Genomic DNA, 20170 nt, shown 5'->3' on the forward strand with positions numbered 1-20170 from the left:
TTTCTGTATACATAGGTCCAACAATCCTATACTTGCCAGTTAGATTTTGTACCCTTTTCTTACCAAAGTTCCACATTTGCAAATATTGGAAAAAGTCTAATTTTTCTAGCAAGAATTTTTCTTTAAGTATTTCAAAGCTGAACAAAGTTCCATCTTTCATAATACTACAAAGAGCAGCTACACCTGTAACTGTCATATATTGAGCTAAGTGTTCTAAGAAACATGTAAAGAGCAACAGTGATAGTGCACAACCTTGTGGTGTACCTATTTCTAGGGGGAATGAATTTGACAGGTGTCCGTCAACTTTAACCCGAGCAGTGGGTCTATGATATACTGCCTGCATAGCTTTAATAATAGTGTCACGTAGGCCAAAACTATATAGAACTTGATACAGAAAGTCCCAGTTGACCAAATCAAATACCTTCCCAGCACCTATACTCATCACTATGGCTTTAATTTTATTTTTCTGGATATTGTCTATGATATGCAATGTTCAATTTGCTGCATTCTTAATGAATATTTCATGCTGTTTACCTAGATCCTGTTTAATGCTGCAACAGTTTAATTTTGGTTGTTGAGTTTTTGTCTCATCTTAACAGTTTAAAAGGACATTTTGTGACAAAATGGTCACATGGACATGATTACAGAGCTTACCAATGCATAATGGGAAGTCTCCCCTGTTCCAAATGTTGAAATTGAACAGCAGATGTGTGTTGAACTGCTGCAGCAGAGCCTGGTTCTTCTCATATGTCACCTGTTCTATCAGCAGCTGCACAGCAACCAGCACACTAACATCCACGTGACCTGCAGGCAGCTGAACACATACCAGCACAACATACATTAACATTAGTCCATTAATACACAGATTTGCTGGCACATAAGAGAATAAAACCCACTAAATATACAATATATAAAAGAATGACATACATTCTGTGTAGTTGTAATGTACTGTTAATGTTAGAAATTATTGGCTCCAATGATTTAAAAAAACAAACAAATGCAAAAGAACACCTTTGTACAATCAGTACATTTTATGAAATGTCAAAAGTTACTGAATAACAACAAAAACATGGTTTAATATTGTGACAAAAATACAGACCAAAAAAAAAAAATGTACTTACTGGCACCCTTCAATAATATATTTCAGCACCATTGGCAACAATGATCTCTAAATGTTTTAAGCTTCATTAAGGCCCCATTAAAAAAAAAAAAAAAAAAAAAAAAAAAAAAAAAAACAGTTTACCATGCCCGCCCGCATCATTTTTTTTTTTATTTTATTTTAGCCGAATTTCACAGATGGCAGTACAGCTGGTGCAAGAAATGCCATGTCCGCTAGGTGGCGAGTATGCTTTGGCCAAAGACGGTCATTGACAATCACGGAGTCAGTTGCTTCGTGTCACTCACACACAGTGTGCATGTTTAGCACACTACTAGCGTACAGTACACCGACTGCATTCAGCATGGAAACAAGATTTAAATAAAAAAAAAATCTGATATTTTCAGTTCCTCACTTGGTATGCAGGTGCTGTTGGTGTCATGTATCAGGTTTGAAATGACACTGTATGTACCCATTTCTAAGAGGGAAAAAAAATATCAAGAATGATAAACTAATATTTTTTTATGGGGCCTAACCCGTCAGCTGGTAGTTTCTGTCACTCGTCCATTAGTATGCATTGAAGCTCTTTCAAGTATTCAGGAGTTTTTTTTAATCCTTTCTTTTTTCTTAGCAATGACACATTTCAGTTCTCTCAAAAGGATTTCAGTGGGATTTAGGTCAGGACTTGTTGCTAGCCCATTTGAAACAATCCATCCTTTCCTTTTCAAATGTTCTTTTGTGCTGGTGGAGGCGTCCTTTGGGTTGTTTTCCTGCTAAAAGACCAATAAATGGCTCAAGCCTCATGCTTTGATACTGTACAACACATTATGCTTTAAAATGCCTCAATTTTCTGATTTTAAACATCCTTTTAATAAACTGAAGGCTTGCAGGACCTGTGGCAGCAAATTAGCCCAACGGGTGGGTAGGACCGCCACTATGTTAGACTGTTGGTTAGGGGTTTTTATTCCTTCAAGTGATGACTGCATTCTTTAAGAGCTCCATAGAAAAATTACACCACAAAGATTGTGGCTCATCTATGAAAGTTTTTGAAACATTAGTTTTGCCTTATTCTATAATTCCTTGATGTTTGTCCACAGGAACCAGTGGTGGGCACAGCTAACCAAAAGGTTAGCTTCGATAACAGTTAATGAATGAAATGAAACGTTATTTTTTACAAAGCTAAACTGATAAACCACCCAAAAATTTATCGGAAGCTACAGCTAACTGATAACTTTCAAAACTGAGTTTTAACACCATGATCACAAATCCAAACAATGAACCACCACTTCTGTCTTTGTGTGCTGTGCCCCCTACTGGAAGCTCCTGTTTATTATGTATTTTACTCTACCGCAGCAAAAAGAGCCTGACCACCAGGTTGTCACAGAAAAAAAGTAATTATTCCTTAACCGCATACAGCAGTACCACCATGAGGCAGAGGTCTTGGAAAATAAAACAGTTCTGACTTATGGTTTTGATTTCTAAATCAAATTATTCTGGATAGAATAACTACATTAATGACAATTCTGTCATTTGTACAAAGTTAAAATATAACATCTTTTAATTTTAAATAGTGAAGTTTTGTAACAAACACACACAGATGCCAAAGGGATTATAGGTAAAATGAGCCTCCGCTAACACTGATTGGTTGACTTAGTCATTCTATGCAAAAACAAACATGTTAATGTGACGTGTGTGTAGGTTTATATATAAATGTGCTTTTGTAAAATATGCCATTTTTTTCATATGTAAAAAAAAGCCATTAGCAAAAGCCAAAAGTCAAGTTGTGATTAGACAACCGTCTGATATAGCTGGGGTCAAAATGCATAGAACACTGCCATCTACTGGCGCCCAGACACTCAGACCCTAACCCATAATCCTTTGCGCGCCAGAGAGTTGCTATGGTTTAAACAGCACAGAGAAAACACATGACGACAACTGTAAATGAACATTATACAACCAAAACGTACATTTTTATTTCTTTTCATCAGCTGCAGCAACTCTCTGGCACACAAAGGATTATGGAATAATCGAATACTGCCATGAACACTACTGGCCAGTAGATGGCAGTAGAGACTGTAAAAACTTGCCAAAACAAATATTCCAAATAAATAATCTGTTTCCTACGTTAATCTGCGTGGAATTTAATAAACACAAACCGAATTTCAGACATCTTATATATATTACTCTGGAACAAAGATAACAAACAGTGTTGTAAAGGACAATAACCAGGACATTATAGAGCAAACAGGAAGCGATTGCAGCTCACAGTGATTCCAACTGAAAATAATGGAGAAGCAACCTGACCTCCTTCTGCCATTTTTACATAAAACAAACACAATAACAACATCTATAAACCCAGAGAATATATTCACGAGAGTTTTAGGCACAATATACAAAGGGTTGTGAACTTTTATGGTAACCAGAATGCACTGCGCACACACCATGTCCACACTAAAACCTTTAAAATTACAACCCCAATTCCAATGAAGTTGGGACGTTGGGTAAAATGTAAATAAAAACAGAATACAATGATTTTCAAATCCTCTTCAACCTATATTCAATTGAATACACCACAAAGACAAGATATTTAATGTTCAAACTGATAAACTTTATTGTTTTTGTGCAAATATTTGCTCATTTTGAAATGGATGCCTGCAACACATTTCAAAAAAGCTGGGAGAGTGGTATGTTTACCACTGTGTTACATCACCTTTCCTTCTAACAACACTCAATAAGTGTTTGGGAACTGAGGACACCAATTGTTGAAGCTTTGTAGGTGGAATTCTTTCCCATTTTTGCTTGATGTACGACTTCAGTTGTTCCACAGTCCAGGGTCTCCGCTTCTCAGGTGCTTCATAATGTGCCACACATTTTCAATGGGTGACAGGTCTGGACTGCAGGCAGGCCAGTCTAGTACCCGCACTCTTTTACTACAAAGCCACGCCTGATGTAATATGTGCAGAATGTGGCTTGGCATTGTCTTGCTGAAATAATCAGGGACGTCCCTGAAAAAGACATTGCTTGGATGGCAGCATGTGTTGCTCCAAAACCTGGATGTACCTTTCAGCATTGATGGTGCCATCACAGATGCCATGGGCAACTTACCCATTACAACTCTTGCACAAAGAAGACTGGCGGTAACACATGGCAAGAACCAAGCAGACTGCTCATAAATCAACTGGTGGCAAGGTGCCAAGGAAGCAGCTAGCCACTAAAGCAGCCCGTAAGAGCGCTCCTGCCACCGGCAGTGTGAAAAAAACCTCACCGCTACAAGCCCGGTACCATGGCCCTCAAAGAGATTCGTCGCTACCAGAAATCCACCGAGCTGCTGATCCACAAGCTGCCCTTCCAGCGCTTGGTGAGGGAAATCCCTCAGGATTTCAAGACTGATCTGCGTTTCCAGAGTAGCGCTGTGATGGCTCTGCAGGAGGCCAGTGAGGCTTATCTGGTCGGCCTGCTTGAGGACACCAATCTGCGTGCCATCCACGCCAAGAGGGTCACCATCATGCCGAAAGACATTCAGCTGGCTCTGGATGGTCTTTTTCCTCTTTTGTCCGGAGGACACAACGTCCATGATTTCCAAAAACAATTTGAAATGTGGACTCATCAGGCCACAGCACACTTTTCCACTTTGTGTCTGTGGAAAACCGCAGCAAAAGGAGCTAATTGGTTGAGCTAATAGGATTAATAAATGGAGTAGTTTTGACAGTGTTGAATGCTTGGTCTCCAAAGTAAAGGTCAAACAAGGTCAACGTCCATTGGATGCTATGACATGTGACATATGTTACCCTGTAACGTGATAACTAAGCATGATACATGGTCCAAACTATTCCTTTTTAAAACCCTGTTAAATCAACTATTAATTTGCATCACTTTTTACAAAAATTGGAGCAACTTTAACTTTTGACCCCTGTACAAACTGACACTGACCTTTGTCACCATTCTTGCTATTTCGATCCCATAACTCCATAGAATTTAGTCACAGATAGTCCAAACTATACCTTTTTGGAATCTTTATGATCAGGTAAATAATGTGGTATAGGTTTCAATATGGTTGGAGCATCTTTTAATTTTGACCCCTGTGTAATTCTTCAATTGGCCTCTACCTGAATGCTGATTGAAAATTCAAGTGGCCAATCTTTTTTTTTTTTTTTCCCCAAAAGAGGAATGCCTAAGGAGTATTTCTGCTGAATTTGATGCTTTTATCACCATTTGCAGGATTCTGTTCTAAATATTCTCTTATCTGCTGCACTACATTCAAATCGCAAAACACAACAGTGTCTCATTTGGACATTTATAGGGTGCGGTTGGGTTTTTAAGGGCAGCTATCTTTCTATCAAAGTCATTTCCTTTTATCTTCCTCTCAGTGGAGAGTTCTACATTCCCGTCGTCTAAAGGTCAATCTAGAGGCATTTCCACTCCACAATCCCAAAATATTAATAAACAGACACTAAAACAACACAAAACATACAAGAGAGGAAGAGCTCATGAATAAAGAATGGGAAATATAGTAGACAAACAGAAATACACGTAGAGGCAGAGGCCAAAGTTGAATTTTGCAAAGCTACAGGAGAAATAATAAGCATGACTCATACAGGACCAGTATTATCAGGGCAATAAAAGCAATTTGAAATACAGTTTTTAGATCTTTCTCCCTCTCTCTCTCTCACACACAATAAGAGGAAATTAGTCCTATTTAGGCTCTGAGGCCTACTGGTGCCAGTTCTTATCACCAAGGTCCATAGCATGAAGCGGTTAAGAGTCTACAACTCCCCATGGACAGAATGGTGGACCGGCGCAAGTTAATTCCTCAGCCAAGGCTGGTACCCATTTACAGCTGGGTGGACTGAGACAAGGCCGAAGAAGTGTCTTCCAAAGCCACGGATCGGTAGCGTAAGTAGGACTTGAGTACAGGCCTGCATGTTGGCAGCCCAACTCCAGTCCCACTGCGCAACCTGGTCTACACAAAAATAAACAACCAAATTAATACAGAGGGGCTTCAGGAGTCTCATCAAAAGTATCTCTTGTTGAAGTAAAAAAATATTTCATACTGTCATTACTTTCCCAGTTGGCTGATACACATTTATATAATCACTTCTGAATATCACAATAAGTGGTCATGGATTTCAACAAAAAGGCCGGTCTTTGTGTCTGAGAAGAATGTTATATTTTGGTGGTTCTGCCTCATAATTTTTACTTTTTAGTTCCTTGTTTAAATTAAACCAGTACTAGTAATTAAACCTGTGGGGTGGTCACCAGCCACGTAACAAAGCTGTGAGTAAAAAAAATAAAAAGTCTATTTTACTGAGACAACACTCAGTGCACTCGGGGCATAGACTGAAATGACACAAGACACCCAGACAATATTTAAGTCTGATCACCGTAATACGCTCATTGACAGAGGGGATACCTGACACTACTGCAAGCAGCTGGTTCACAATAGCAACTGCTACTCCTTTGGTAGTGTGAAGGATGCAGTGGTGTGCAGCATTCGCCGGTTGCTGCTGTCCTCAGCACTAAGACACCAGCAAGCTGGATCATACTCAGGGAAGCATGCACATGACTGTAGTGTCATAGCCACGATGCAAGTATCGCAGTAGCACTTATCTAATACTCCCTAAGTAACTGCTAATTTGGCAAAACATTACTGCAGTGGTTCTCAAGGACTCTCCTGAGAGAGCTAATACATGACATCACACAAACAAAGAATGCTGACAGACCTCTAAAGTCAGTGGCACAGGTAATATAATGGAGGATGTGGGTATTCAATTAAAACTCAAACAGGTCAACTTAGAAAGAAATTTCCTCAAGGAAAAGTCCAGGACCTCATAATGTCTAACACGTATCATTTTTTTTGTCATATACATGGAAATAATCTAATAGTTCAATATCTGTACACAGTCAATTATCAAATTAAATAAAAGCATAGTTCATTCATATTTCAACAATATTTACTCTTAGTTTTTACATTCAACTGGAGGGATTATAAACAGTAAGTACTCTAAAAATAAAGTTATTTTGTCATTTCAAGTAAAACAAAAGCTGCACTTAAAAATAAAATGCATAACTGAAAGCTTCCAACTCTGTCAGCATATCCTGTGTTAAAAATTCAGTTTTCTTTGTGGCTCATGATGCTTATATTAGTATTTGCTTTATTTTTTCCACAAATGTCTTATTTTTGTTTTCATTCAAAACTACACTGAAGCAGTTACATGTACACGTTCAGACATGACATTGTCTTGAGTCCAGACTTGGACCGCAGTCCGCATATACTGACATAAACTGAAGAACTTTAGAAGTACTTCATCAAAATTTAACACACAGTAAAGCTATCATGTCTCATCATATATAAATAGTAAAAATTGGTGCTGGGATGCTTATGACATCAAATAAATTGAAAATTTGAAATATGTATGTCTGATGACTGAATAGTAAGTTAATATGCAAGGGATGAGAGTCAAGTTAGTGTAAACTAGACATTTCACACAAACGATCGTATTTCTGTGCTAACAGGAGGTGGGCTATCGCTGCGATATTTTAGTGCTGAGCCAATGTGGCTAAATTATGTATTTTGTCTTCAGCTGCAATTAGTTTCCTTGAGCCACACAATGGGCCTCATGTATCAACGTGCGTACGGCGATATTTGAGCGTATATGGGGTGTACGCCAAAATGGCTGCGCTACTTGGCATTTATCAATGTGGTCGTTGGCGTACGCTGCGCTGAAAATATACACCAGGTCGAGAGGTGGCGTAAATTATACACCAAAATGAACCAGTGCTGGAATCCATGTAAAAATTAAAATGATCAACATGATAAACAGTGCCATTATACAAATCAATGCATATGTTACATAAATAACACTTTCCTGATTATACTAGACAATAATCAATACAAATCCCGCTTTTGCGGGATTGTTGGTCTCGAGCACGATCCATGGCCACAGTGCTGACCGCAAAGAAAGCGCTGCTCGCCTTTTTCTCCAGACGTCGAGCCTGGAGCCAGAGCAGCGCTGAGCTTAACTTTATGTGGTGTGATAGTTTTAGACAATGAAATTGATAATTACAACTGTAGTGTTCTCATTCCCTTCGCCCGTGCTGCAATCAGGTTGTGTCGTCTCCATTCATTTGTCACAATAAAATAAATAAAGAAATACATTTTAAGAATAAAGAAATCTGAAAAATTAGGCATGTCTTATTAACTGAGCGAGCAAATATCCACATGTCAAGTATTATTGACATGTGAAAAGAGAATACAGTGGTCCTAACATGGTTCACCTTTCGCGGCCTCGCCGTTTCGCGGATTTCTTTAGTCCAATTTTGCATGCTTTTTTTTTTACAGTGCATTGTGGTCTGCGTGTCTGTTTATAGGAATCTTCTCGCCCAGAAGAAAAAAGAGCGCCAACAACTACTCATAACTGTGTTTGTCACTCGGAAACAGACACCTGCAGCGAGGTGTGAGTGGAAAAAGGTGCAGCGCCAGGACGCAGAGGCGCGATCAGAGGAACTGTGAAATACTGGTCAGTCACTATTAATAATTTCTTATGTGTCCAACCTCGTACGTTGATCGTTAAAATTAAATTTGTTAGTTCTAAAAGCCATCATAATTATTTATAGGAAAACGTTCTATTTTTATTTCTCAAACAAATGTTTGGGCCTGAAAACAGGTTGGTCTTATTTTTCTACTAAGGTTTGAGAGTTTACACATGAGAGAAAAGTGAGAAAATGTTCATGCCTGATTGAGAAAGTGTATAAAGTGGTTTTACAGCTTTGAAACATCTATAATAATTGTAAAAAATAAAGCTGACTACGTCGCGGTTTCGCATTACGGGCTATTTTTAGAACGTAACTCCCACGATAAACGGGGGACCACTGTAACACTTTTTTGATTATACTACAAAACAATTGATACAACGGCCGCTTTTGACGCTCTATTGGCACGCATCGTGACTGGTGGAGTTCTTTTTCTTTGCCGTCTTCATGGCTTCCATGTCGTAAAATGAGGGTGTGTCTGAAGCAGAGTCTGAATATTTATGGGCGTGTTTATTATAATTACGATTGTTTTCACCTGCTGCATTTATCAAGGTCACGTCAGGCGTACGCCGGAAATGGGCAGGTGCGCACTGCTTGATACATGTCACGGCAACTTTGGTGTACTTCAAATTTACACCGTAAATTTACGCCACAAGTGCGCAACTTTGATACATGAGGCCCAATGTGTCTGTAAATGATACTAAACTCACAAGCAGCTAAATTCACATGCCAAAGGTTTCATTAAAGTTACCTGACTAGGTAGTTACACCAATAATTGCAGCTAGTGTGTAATTCATATGAACGACGTATGACCACGAAACAGGTTCTTAGCCACTGCAACTAAAAGCAGCCAAATTCTCTGCATCAAGGCATTTCTCTTAGTGTCTGGCTTTGTGACTACCAGGTAGCCCTAGCCCAGAGGAGGAAAATTAAGGAATCTCCTTCTTTATCCATAATTCATAGCTACATTCCTGGCCCAATGAATGATTCTGACCTTCTGCAGAAGTGCCCCCAGTGTAGCAACACCATACGAGTGCAGCAGACTCTCCTGGTTAATTTGGTGTCTTTGGAGGAAATGCTTCAGCACCAATAGGAAGGTGGCAACCAGACTCTTCTCCAGGCGAGACTCTAACAGAACAGAAAATGCATTCATTCCTATGCGATGACTATTATTTCAGAACTGCGTAATACTGACGAGAGTTGAGATAAATGTATTCAAGAAGGTGCAAGAACAGACCTGAAGCCCTGTTAGATGGGAGGATGACCCAGTCTCCATCAGCAGGTGCAGTGGTCCCGTCAGGACTGATGATATCTGTCCCAGTAGCCGGATTGCTGGGCTGCTCATCAGGAGTCACTAGGGACAACTGTTCCAGGATGGGGAACAGAACCGAAAGCCCGCCTACACAGTTGATCATATCCTGCCACAGTAGAATATACATATTCTTGTAACAGCAGTAGACATTAGCAGATGGTTTTGATGAAAAATAAAAGAAGAAATCAAAAGTGCATTTTGTCACAATCACATGAACAGCCTTGGATCGTTCTCCCACCTTGATATCCCAGTTGACAACTTTGTTCCCGGTCAGACGCCCATGCAGCATATTGGGAGACAAATCCATGCAGATGGGATTCCTACATGCCTGTTGACAATCAGGACTATATTTAGTCACCACAGTAGATTTTCACTTTCCATTCATTAAGAAAAACAGAATGAGGACTGTGTCTAGGACTGCAAGTACAAATACATTTTGCAATTGCTACTGTATAAAAACAGAAATGCAATAATTAATAGAGGAAAAAAAACTCCACGCCATGGACATGAGGCTAATTTGAACATTTTAAGGTGGAATGGCTGAGACTGCAGTGGATCAGTCACCTTGGGTGAGTAGTGAAGCAGCAGTTTTGAGGAAAGGTCTCCAAGTTCTGATTCCTGGGCTTTGAATGGAGAGATACAATTTGGACCTGGACAGTTTAGACAAAGAATGAAATTAGTGTGACAGAAGCGTAGTCAGACAACGCACAGTCTTTCTTAAAATTGACTTCTAAGAGGCACGGTTTGGATTCCATTTTGAAATCACTGACTCCCACTCACTCATCTTCAACCGCTTATCCAGGATCAGGTTGAAGGGGCAACAACTCCAGCAGGGGACCCTAAATTTCCTTTTCCCGGGACACATTAACAATCTCTGACTGGGGATACTGAGGCGTTGCCAGGCCAGTGTGGAGATATAATCTCTCCGCCTAGTCCTGGGTCTGGAACACCTCCCTAGGGGAGCGCCTAGGGGGCATCCTTACCAGATGCCCAAACCACCTCAGCTGGCTCCTTTCAACGAGATGAAGCAGCTTCATGGATGACCGAGCTTATCTCTAAGGGAGACACCAGCCACCCTCCTGAGGAAATCCATTTTGGCCACTTGTACCCGCGATGTAGTTCTTTCAGTCATGACCCAACCTCATGACCATAGGTGAGAGTTGGAATGAAGATTGACCAGTAGATTAAATCATCACTGGAATTGGTGCATTTTTCACTTTTATGTGTTGTTATTGTTATTAATTCTGTCTACACATCTGATGATTTGTTCTGATATTATGCTCAGTTTCTTGTCCTCCTTTCTCTTTCAGCATTCTGTGCCTCTCTAATATAATCTATCCCTCAATTTCTCCGTACATCACTTCATATGTAATGTCCATCTCCTCTGACTTACCAGCGCCACAAATCACTTTTATATGGTTTGGCTGAAGAGCTTCATGGAAGACCATGACACTTCCCAGCTGGCCCTGCAGGGAGGTGGGGCTTCCCCATTCGCTGTCCTGGGTCCCCGCGGAGATCAGCTTTGTCACAGACTCGGGCTTTCCCCCTAGCAAGCCTCCCCAGTTTTGTGGCGAGAGGATGGCACCCAGTGAGGAGCGAGATGTCGGTGTGGTGGTTGCAGAAAACGGAGGGTCTGGTATCTGGGAAGGTGGTGGGGTAGTGGTTCGGTGGCCTGCTGAGCCGATGCAACAGGAAGTGAATGGCTGTGGGACAGAAAAAAATATTAGAAAGTCAACATTAATAAAAATGAAAGAATACAGGAAAGAGTGCCAAAAACTGACTACAGCAAAATACGCCAAGGTGCAAAGATTAACTAACCCCCCCCCCCCCCCCGCCAGATAATGGCTATAAATTCAATCAAAATGGGACACGTGGACATGAAGTACAGAAGCAATGCATTGCCAATACTAACCATGTTAATGTAGAGCCGTTTTCTCCGAAGAACTCTGGACAATGTCTAGAAAATCAGGTCTGGACATTCTCTGGAGTTACACTTCACACATGTAGCACACATCTGTGTCACATGCAATGTCACCCACTAGAAATACTGTTTGGTTTAGGCCAGAGGTGGTGCCTGGGTCATGCATGCAGGAGGTAGGACATGATGCAAAACATTTGCAGTGGAACTCAGTCTTGCTGTCTTTGAATATGTTTGACAATTTCAGTGTACAGGCCCTTACTGAACGAGGTTCCTGAATCTCATTGTCTCCTCAAGTTGGCTTGTTCATATATGCGGCCCTTCTTCTTCACCCTCAGATGTTCGTATTATTTCAGTTTTGTGCAAGGTGCATGACAGAAACATCAACACACTCACTCATTTCCTGTGAATCCTTTGGATCGGACATAACATAGACTTTGTATTTGGGAGCCAGCAGGTCCATTTAATGTCCGGTCAAATGGATTCTGACATATGCACTCTAAATACAGCTCCTCTGAATAATATCTAGGTAAGTTCAATGTGGCGAATGTTAAGGATTTTGTATATATGTTATCACTGTTAAACATTTGTACATTTGTCTTCTTTCTCATGAGAACGGTGTTGTGCTGTTTTGCACTTCACCCTGAGAATGTACGTGTTATTCAACCTTGTTTTAGCTTTGTCTTCTTTCTCATGAGAATGGAGATGTGCTGTTTTGCACCTGTCTTAATGCAATCCTGAGAATTCAATTTTGTTTTAGCACTCTGGGGTCAATCTGAGCTGGGAATGAAGGGCTGGATGTACTTATTATTATAATATAACTTTGTTTTCGCAGCCTCTAACGACTGGGAGTAAGAGAACGTTTTGACTATTGTGATGTGGTGTTTAGTGTGAAGGAGTGTGAAAGACAGGACACTTCAGGCAGATGCAGAACAGCTGATACCTGCAACAGACGAACGAGATGTGCTGACCTGAAAGTGTTCTTCCTTACAGCTGCACTTATTGACGTATGCGTTTATGTTATGGGAAGAAACTTGTCTTGCGTCATCACCCCCACCCTTAGGACAAGTTTCTTGTTTATGTGATGAGGGCGTCTCTTAATAAAAAGAGCGGAAAAGCAGGCCAGACTTTAGTGTAGCCTTGGTGTACAGCCTGGCCGCACTCCGCGCGCGATTAATTTGACTTTCTGTCTCACTGGTGTTTCTTGACTCTGTCTTATCAAAGGTTTTAAGAATGTTTGGAGGAGAAAATACCCAACATTGACTGGGGGCTCGTCCGGGATCTCAACAACACCGGAGGTGTCCGGCGGGGGTCGTCAAGTCCAGACGTAAATCCTTGGCCAAGGTCCGATCGATTGATCGTGTCTGCAATTGTCGACCACCGTTGGCATCGTCTGGTTGACGAGATTTTCCCGAAGAAGACAGACAGGAAGTCGAGTCAGTGAGTAAAATTTCTTTGTAAACAGTACTGAGTGAGTGGTGATCAGATCACATAAAACAGTTAAATTCCGCAAGCGATGATACAGAATCGTCTGTTAATGAAACACAGTTAAACTCTGTAAGGAGGGTGCGGACTCCTCTGTTTATATACGCGTACCGGTAGGGGATAAAAGTGATCACATAAAACAGTTAAACTCCGTAAGCGATGATACAGAATCGTCTGTTAATGAAACACAGTTAAACTCTGTAAGGAGGGCGGACTTCTCTACGGTTGCGAGGGGCGCACGTAGTTAAATTCCGGAAGGAGGATACGGACTCCTCTGTTTTAATACGTAAAGGAAATCCCGGGTAGGAATATGTGCACTGTAAAAAAGCAGTTAAATCTGGCAGGGACGGCGGAGTCCCCTAATGCAGGACATTAGTTAAATTTCACGGGAGGGCGAGCTCCCCTGACATAAGAATACGCGTACGATTATTAGGAGTGTTTCTATGTGTAAATAGTGTTTTGCGCAAGTGTAAATAACTGTGTGAAAGTGTAATACTTTGGACAACGTTAGTGACAACCGTGCGTGTGGAAGCAGCAGGCAAGTGATTCCGCTTCCTACGGGGAGGTGAAAGGAATCAACCACACGACGGCAAATTGATTGTCACGTCCAAAGAAAGTGTGAAAACTTCAGATTTAGAACACCCTAGGTGTGCCCCCGTCTGAAGTCCAAATTATAACAAGGGATAAAAAATATAATAAAAATGGGGGTAAGACGTCTAAAAATAAGGAAAATTTATCAACTGACGACTGGAAATTTATGGAAGCAAAAAATCCAAAAGCAACAAAGAAATTGGAGACCTGGATAAATAAACATGACTTTGACGGACGACTGAACCTGATCAGCATACAGAAGCTAAAGAAGGAGTTAGAACAGAAACATAAAGGTGATGAGAAAAAGATGCAGAAAGTAGGGGCAGATTTAGTGGCATTTTGGGAGGAGGAAGCAGAGAACAGACAGAAGGGAGCAGAGAAGCGACGATTAGAGAAAGCAAGGAAAAAGAAAGCTGTAGGTAAGGCAGAAGAAGATGTGATAATTCAGCACAGAGAACCAGAACAGCCTCAACAACCACCGCCGGCTGGATCGTCGGTGACAACAACACCTTTATCTCCTCTACCAGAGGATGACGATGTACCGCCACCACAGTATGATTTGGCAGTAAAACCTAAGGTAAAAAGAGAAAAACCAGAAAAACCACAAACACGCAGTCAAGCGAAAGTGCCTACAGCCCCTCCCATGGTGGAACATAGTGATCAGGGAGGTGCCTATCCTATGATAGAAGTACCAAATCCTCGTGCAGGAACAGCAGGACAGCTACCAACCATGCTCGTTTATCGGACATGGAATGCTGATGATATCAAAGCAGCAGTCGACATGATACCATCGCCACATGTCGATAGAGGGATTTATGCAGGATATAGAAAACATTAGAAATTCTTACCACCTTAATGGACCTGAAGTCCAACAGGTGTGGATGAAAGCATGTGGCCCTAAATGGAGTCAGATACGCGGAGACTGGAATCCTGCAGACCAGGATGGCGTACCGTTGCCACATGATGATCTAGTCTTGAAAACAAGAGTGGAAGCTATGATTACACGTGCGAAAGGAGTGTTAGGACCAAAGATAAATTATACTGAAATTACCAGGACAACTCAGAAAGAAGGAGAGCCATGGACAGAGTTTAGGTGCAGGTTTGAGAATGTATTTAGGGTCCATAGTGGCATATTGCCAGGAACACCAGTGTATGAACAACAATTGAAAAACGCTCTGATCCAACATTCCAATAAGGATATAAAAGCTTGGATACAGAAACATTGGATTGGATTGCCTACAGGCACATTGGAAGAAACACATACACACTGCTGTCATGCAGAAGGAGTCTTAAAGCAGAAAAAGACAAGAAACAGCGACAAAGGAGTGTATGTAGCACATGGAGATGATGAAATATATTACCAGCAGGGTAACTTAAGACAGCAGAAGCAGTGCAAACGCCCCAAAAAGCAAAACAGACAAGGTGGACAGCCACAACGTCAAGGACCATGGCAACCACAACAGCAGCACAGACAGGGAGGGCCACCACGTGGTCCCCTGATTTGTTGGAACTGTGGAAGAGAGGGACATATGTATAGAAATTGTCCGAATCCACCTACTGAGGGAGCAGCAGGGAGAATTCCACAACGGAATAATCCTCCGCAGCCACAGTATCCACAATGACTAGAATCCATAATCCATGATTCCACATCAGATAGGCAGTCTGATTGTGATATGGATCTGTGTGCCTTACTGGGAAATCCGGTACCAAAACCAGAAGTGACTTTGTTGGTAAATGGACGACCAGTGACATTCCTTTGTGATACAGGAGCATGTAGAACCACATGTAATGACAACATACCTGTCCATCAATTAAGCAACGAAATCTTTAGGGTTCGCTCTGCAAATGGACAAACATCAGACGTCCCTATCACTAAACCCATAACGTTGACAGATCCATTTGGCCTGACATGTACTATGTCAGTGTTGAACATGCCACAATGTCCAGTTAACCTTTTAGGACGAGACGGATTGACTGCATTGGGCTTGTCCATAATTGTGGAACAAGGGAAATTAGTTGTTGAACGCACAGGAGGCGTTAACATGGTAAGAGAAGAAAGCGATGACCCCACATTCCACTATTACTATACATTTGACATTTCAGAAGAAGATGCTGCAGGATGGGGTAAAGATGTCGTCTTGCAAGCGACAGCCCTACTAAAAAATCCTGAACAAAAGATGTCACCACCTGACCTGCATGTCACAATGTGGCATAAAGATCCTCCAGGTCCGGATGGTGACTATGAAAACAAATTGAAAAACGTTTCACCTGTGAAGCTGACAATGACCGATTTGATTCATGATGGCAACTCAACAGCTGTCATAACAGTGACAGGTGCCACTGAAGACATTTTAAAATTGAGATTTACAGGTATGCCATTACATGTGTCACTTTGTAAGCCATATTTGATGGAATGGCAAGAATTGGGACTGACAGTCATAACAGCTTTGTCAGCCACTGATTGGAGCAGAGTTGGACCACGAACGGAGTTCAGTCCATCAACCAAGTTGTATAAAGTGCCAGTTAATGTCTCATTGGTGCTGACAGCTGGAACACACATTGATGCGTCCACTTCACAATCCTGAGTGTTTCAGTTGAGTCCTGAAGAGGATGCTCTTCTCTCTTCAGTACCGTCAGGATTGTGGACAACAGGTCCTTCAGACGTAGGACTGATTAAAAATGCACAACCTGTAGTTATAAGGCCAAAAACAGAATACAGACCATGTGTAAGACAGTATCCATTGAAACCTGATGCAATTGACGGAATCAGGCCAGTAATAGAGGATTTATTAACAGCAGGAGTAATAGTGCCATGTCCAGATTCACCATGTAACACACCCATATTTCTGGTAAAAAAGGCTCCGCCCTCAGTGGGGTGGAGAATGATTCAAGATCTGCAGGCAGTAAATGCTGCTGTGATTAAAAGAGCACCATGTGTCCCAGATCCACACACCTTGTTAAATTCGCTGAGACCAAATTCTAATAGTTTCTCAGTAATTGACATAAGTAATGCATTTTTCTCTGTGCCAGTACATCCAGATAGTCAATTCTGGTTTGCTTTTACCTTTAAAGGACAACGATATACATTCACCAGATTACCGCAGGGTTACGCAGAGAGCCCAACTATTTATTCTCAAGTCATGTCAGCATGTTTAGCCAATTTCGTTCCACCGGCAGATAGCCAACTGTTAGTGTATGTTGATGACATTTTGATTGCCTCTGACACACGAGAAAACTGCATAACTGACACAGTAGCATTATTATGTTTCTTATTTGATAATGGCCACAAAGTGAGTAAAAACAAAGTTCAGTTGTGTAGGGATAAAGTAAAATATTTAGGACATGAATTATCAGCCACAGGGCGTACTATCCTGTCTGACAGGAAGGAAGCAATTTTGCACGCTCCAAAACCACAAACCAAAAAGCAGATGATGTCATTTCTTGGATTGACAAATTACTGCAGGGCATGGATTCCTTGCTATGCAGAGTTGACTAGTCCACTTTCTGATTTGATGTACAAAGATGATATTTCAATGTCAACCGTGTTGGAATGGAACAAAGAAGCTGAGGAAGCTTTTGTAAAAGTAAAACAAACATTAGTGTCATCCACAGTTTTGGCACTACCAGATTATAGTAAACCATTCATTCAAACAGTTGATTGTAAGAATAAGTTCATGACTAGTGTTTTGGTTCAAGTATATGGCTCAAAATTGAGGCCAGTTGCCTACTACTCATCTAAATTGGATGCAGTAGCAAGTGCTTTACCACCATGCGTACAGGCTGTTATTGCAGCCTCTATGGCTGTTCAAAGTAGCAGTAATGTTGTTCTATTCCATCAGTTGACACTGAAAGTTCCACATGCAGTTTCTGCACTTCTGTTGCAGACAAACATGAGCCTTTTGTCCCCAGCAAGACATCTTTCGTGCATGTCCTTGCTATTATCACAGCCACACCTTACGATAGAGCGATGTACAACATTGAATCCCTCCACATTGATACCTTTACCTGAGGATGGTGAGCCGCACAATTGTCTTGATGTAGCAACAGTTTGTACAAAAGCACGCCCAGACCTCCGGGACACACCCATCCCAAACAGTACAATCGTGTATGTGGATGGTTCTTCCACCAAAAATGCTTATGGACAAACGCAATCTGGATATGCTGTCGTCACAAATTCAGAAGTATTAGATTCTGCTTCATTGCCATCGTCATTTTCAGCACAAGCAGCTGAATTAGTTGCTTTAACTGCAGCTTGCTATCTGTTTAAAAGGTACGGCTGTAACAATTTATACAGACAGCCAGTACGCTTTCAGCACAGTGCATGTGTTTGCAAAACTGTGGGAAGAGCGTGGAATGGTGACATCATCTGGAAAGCCAGTGACTCATGCCACACTCCTAACTGCACTACTGAAGGCTGTGAAATTGCCTAAACAAATTGCTATATGCAAATGTGCGGCTCACACCAAAGGCTCTGACAGTATTTCAAAAGGAAATGATTTTGCTGACAGAGCAGCAAAAGAGGCAGCAGCAGCTTCTTCTATTTTTGTTGTACAGGACACTACTCCAGATTTGCATTTAGGTCATACACTGCTTGCTGACATGCAACAGCAGGCAACTGACAGAGAAAAACAAATGTGGATAGCTAAAGGGGCTACGTATGCAAATGATTTGTACGTATGACCACAAAAGAAACCCATATTGCCAAAAAAATATGTTTAAATGGGCAGCTATTATGAGCCATGGCGTGACGCATGTCTCATCAGGGGGTATGATATCGCAATTGCAATCTATTTTTTGTCTTTATGGGTTCGATGCATATGCAAAACAGCATTGTAGAGCATGCATGATATGTGCAAAACACAACTCACAAGGCAATTTGAGACCCCAAAGAGGTAAATTTCCAACACCACAATATCCCTTTCAAGTGATTCATATGGATTATATACAGCTGAGTAAACATGAAGGGAAGGAATTTTGTTTAGTCATAATTGATGCCTTCTCAAAATGGGTAGAATTGTTCCCTACAAAACATGCAGATTCACTTACAGTGGCTAAAGCATTATGCAAAGACATCATCCCACGATTTGGAATACCAGAAACAGTCTATTCAGATAATGGAGCGCATTTTGTTAATACAATAGTGCAATACGTAGGAGAAGCACTACAGGTTAATCTCAAAAATCATTGTTCTTATCATCCACAAAGCGCCGGATTAGTGGAAAGGATGAATGGAACAGTAAAAAAAAGACTTAGAAAGACAATGGAGGAAACAGGCAGACCATGGACGCATTGTGTAGATTTGGTAAAAATGTATATAAACATAACTAGTACCATGGGGTTGACACCGTATGAAACATTGTTTGGCAGAAAATATCGATTGCCATATTATGGACAAATTTGGGATGTACCTGAGGAAGCCAATTTGGCGGATTACATGAGAAAAATGTTAGAAGGACAACGAGGGAGAGTTCCAAACACTGATGATCCCATTTCTCCACAGGAGGACCCTAAAGTGGTACCTGGAGACTGGGTGTTGATAAGAAGCATCAAGAGAAAACACTGGCATTCACCTAAATGGGAAGGGCCCTATCAAGTACTACTCACAACACCCACAGCTTTGAAAATTGGGGAAAGAAGTACATGGATTCATTTAACTCACTGTAAGAAAGTCATTTCTGCAGACACAGACAAACAGTAAGAACAGTAGGACAAGACTAGTAATAGTGTGTGAGCTTGGTGTTAAGATCCAGGTTAGACACGAAAGCTAGCAGAAGACATTAAGAAGCCACTGTTCTGAACATAGGTGTGCTGTAGTGTGCAGAAATGGCGAAAGAAAAAAATAAAAAGAACGAGGGTTTCTGGACCCCACGGACAGTCCTTGTTATGCTACTTTTCTTTTTTGAATTGGGATTATTATTAAAAGCCATGAGCACGGGACATGATAATAAGGATCACATCCACAGATTGCAGAGACCAAAAAGAAGTAACGAAGACCCCAGTCCGATAATAAATGCCACAGTACATAGCTGTAATGGGAATAATGCGTACCGATTTGGTGTACAAGCCTGCATTCCTAGAAATACATCTGTGATCATCTCTGTACCATATAGTGGTCTTACCCATGGAATGCCGGATGGTGACAGAGGGACTAATTACGGAAATAGTTTCTCATGGTATATGACCAACGATCAACAAGATAGGAGATGGGAAACGTTGGTAGCCGATGAATGGAGTAGAT

The 20170-nt window shown here is 41.1% G+C and overlaps 1 protein-coding gene and 1 pseudogene across 4 annotated transcripts in view; one reads left to right on the forward strand and one right to left on the reverse strand.

Annotated features, from left to right (window-relative positions):
- The window catches only part of nbeal1 (neurobeachin-like 1), a 159555-nt gene that overhangs the window by 62458 nt on the left and 76927 nt on the right, over nucleotides 1-20170 (reverse strand). For all 4 annotated transcript variants that reach the window (XM_034175856.1, XM_034175831.1, XM_034175848.1 and 1 more), the window contains 6 exons: nucleotides 11332-11641; nucleotides 10503-10588; nucleotides 10177-10266; nucleotides 9864-10044; nucleotides 9621-9754; nucleotides 655-814 (listed from right to left, as the gene is read on the reverse strand). In XM_034175856.1, the coding sequence (XP_034031747.1) occupies nucleotides 655-814; nucleotides 9621-9754; nucleotides 9864-10044; nucleotides 10177-10266; nucleotides 10503-10588; nucleotides 11332-11641 (961 nt within the window). The remainder of the gene's footprint in view (nucleotides 1-654; nucleotides 815-9620; nucleotides 9755-9863; nucleotides 10045-10176; nucleotides 10267-10502; nucleotides 10589-11331; nucleotides 11642-20170) is intronic.
- On the forward strand, nucleotides 3013-9559 carry LOC117518765 (annotated as a pseudogene).

This window comes from Thalassophryne amazonica, chromosome 1, assembly GCF_902500255.1.
Source record: "Thalassophryne amazonica chromosome 1, fThaAma1.1, whole genome shotgun sequence".
Taxonomy (NCBI): Eukaryota; Metazoa; Chordata; class Actinopteri; order Batrachoidiformes; family Batrachoididae; genus Thalassophryne; species Thalassophryne amazonica.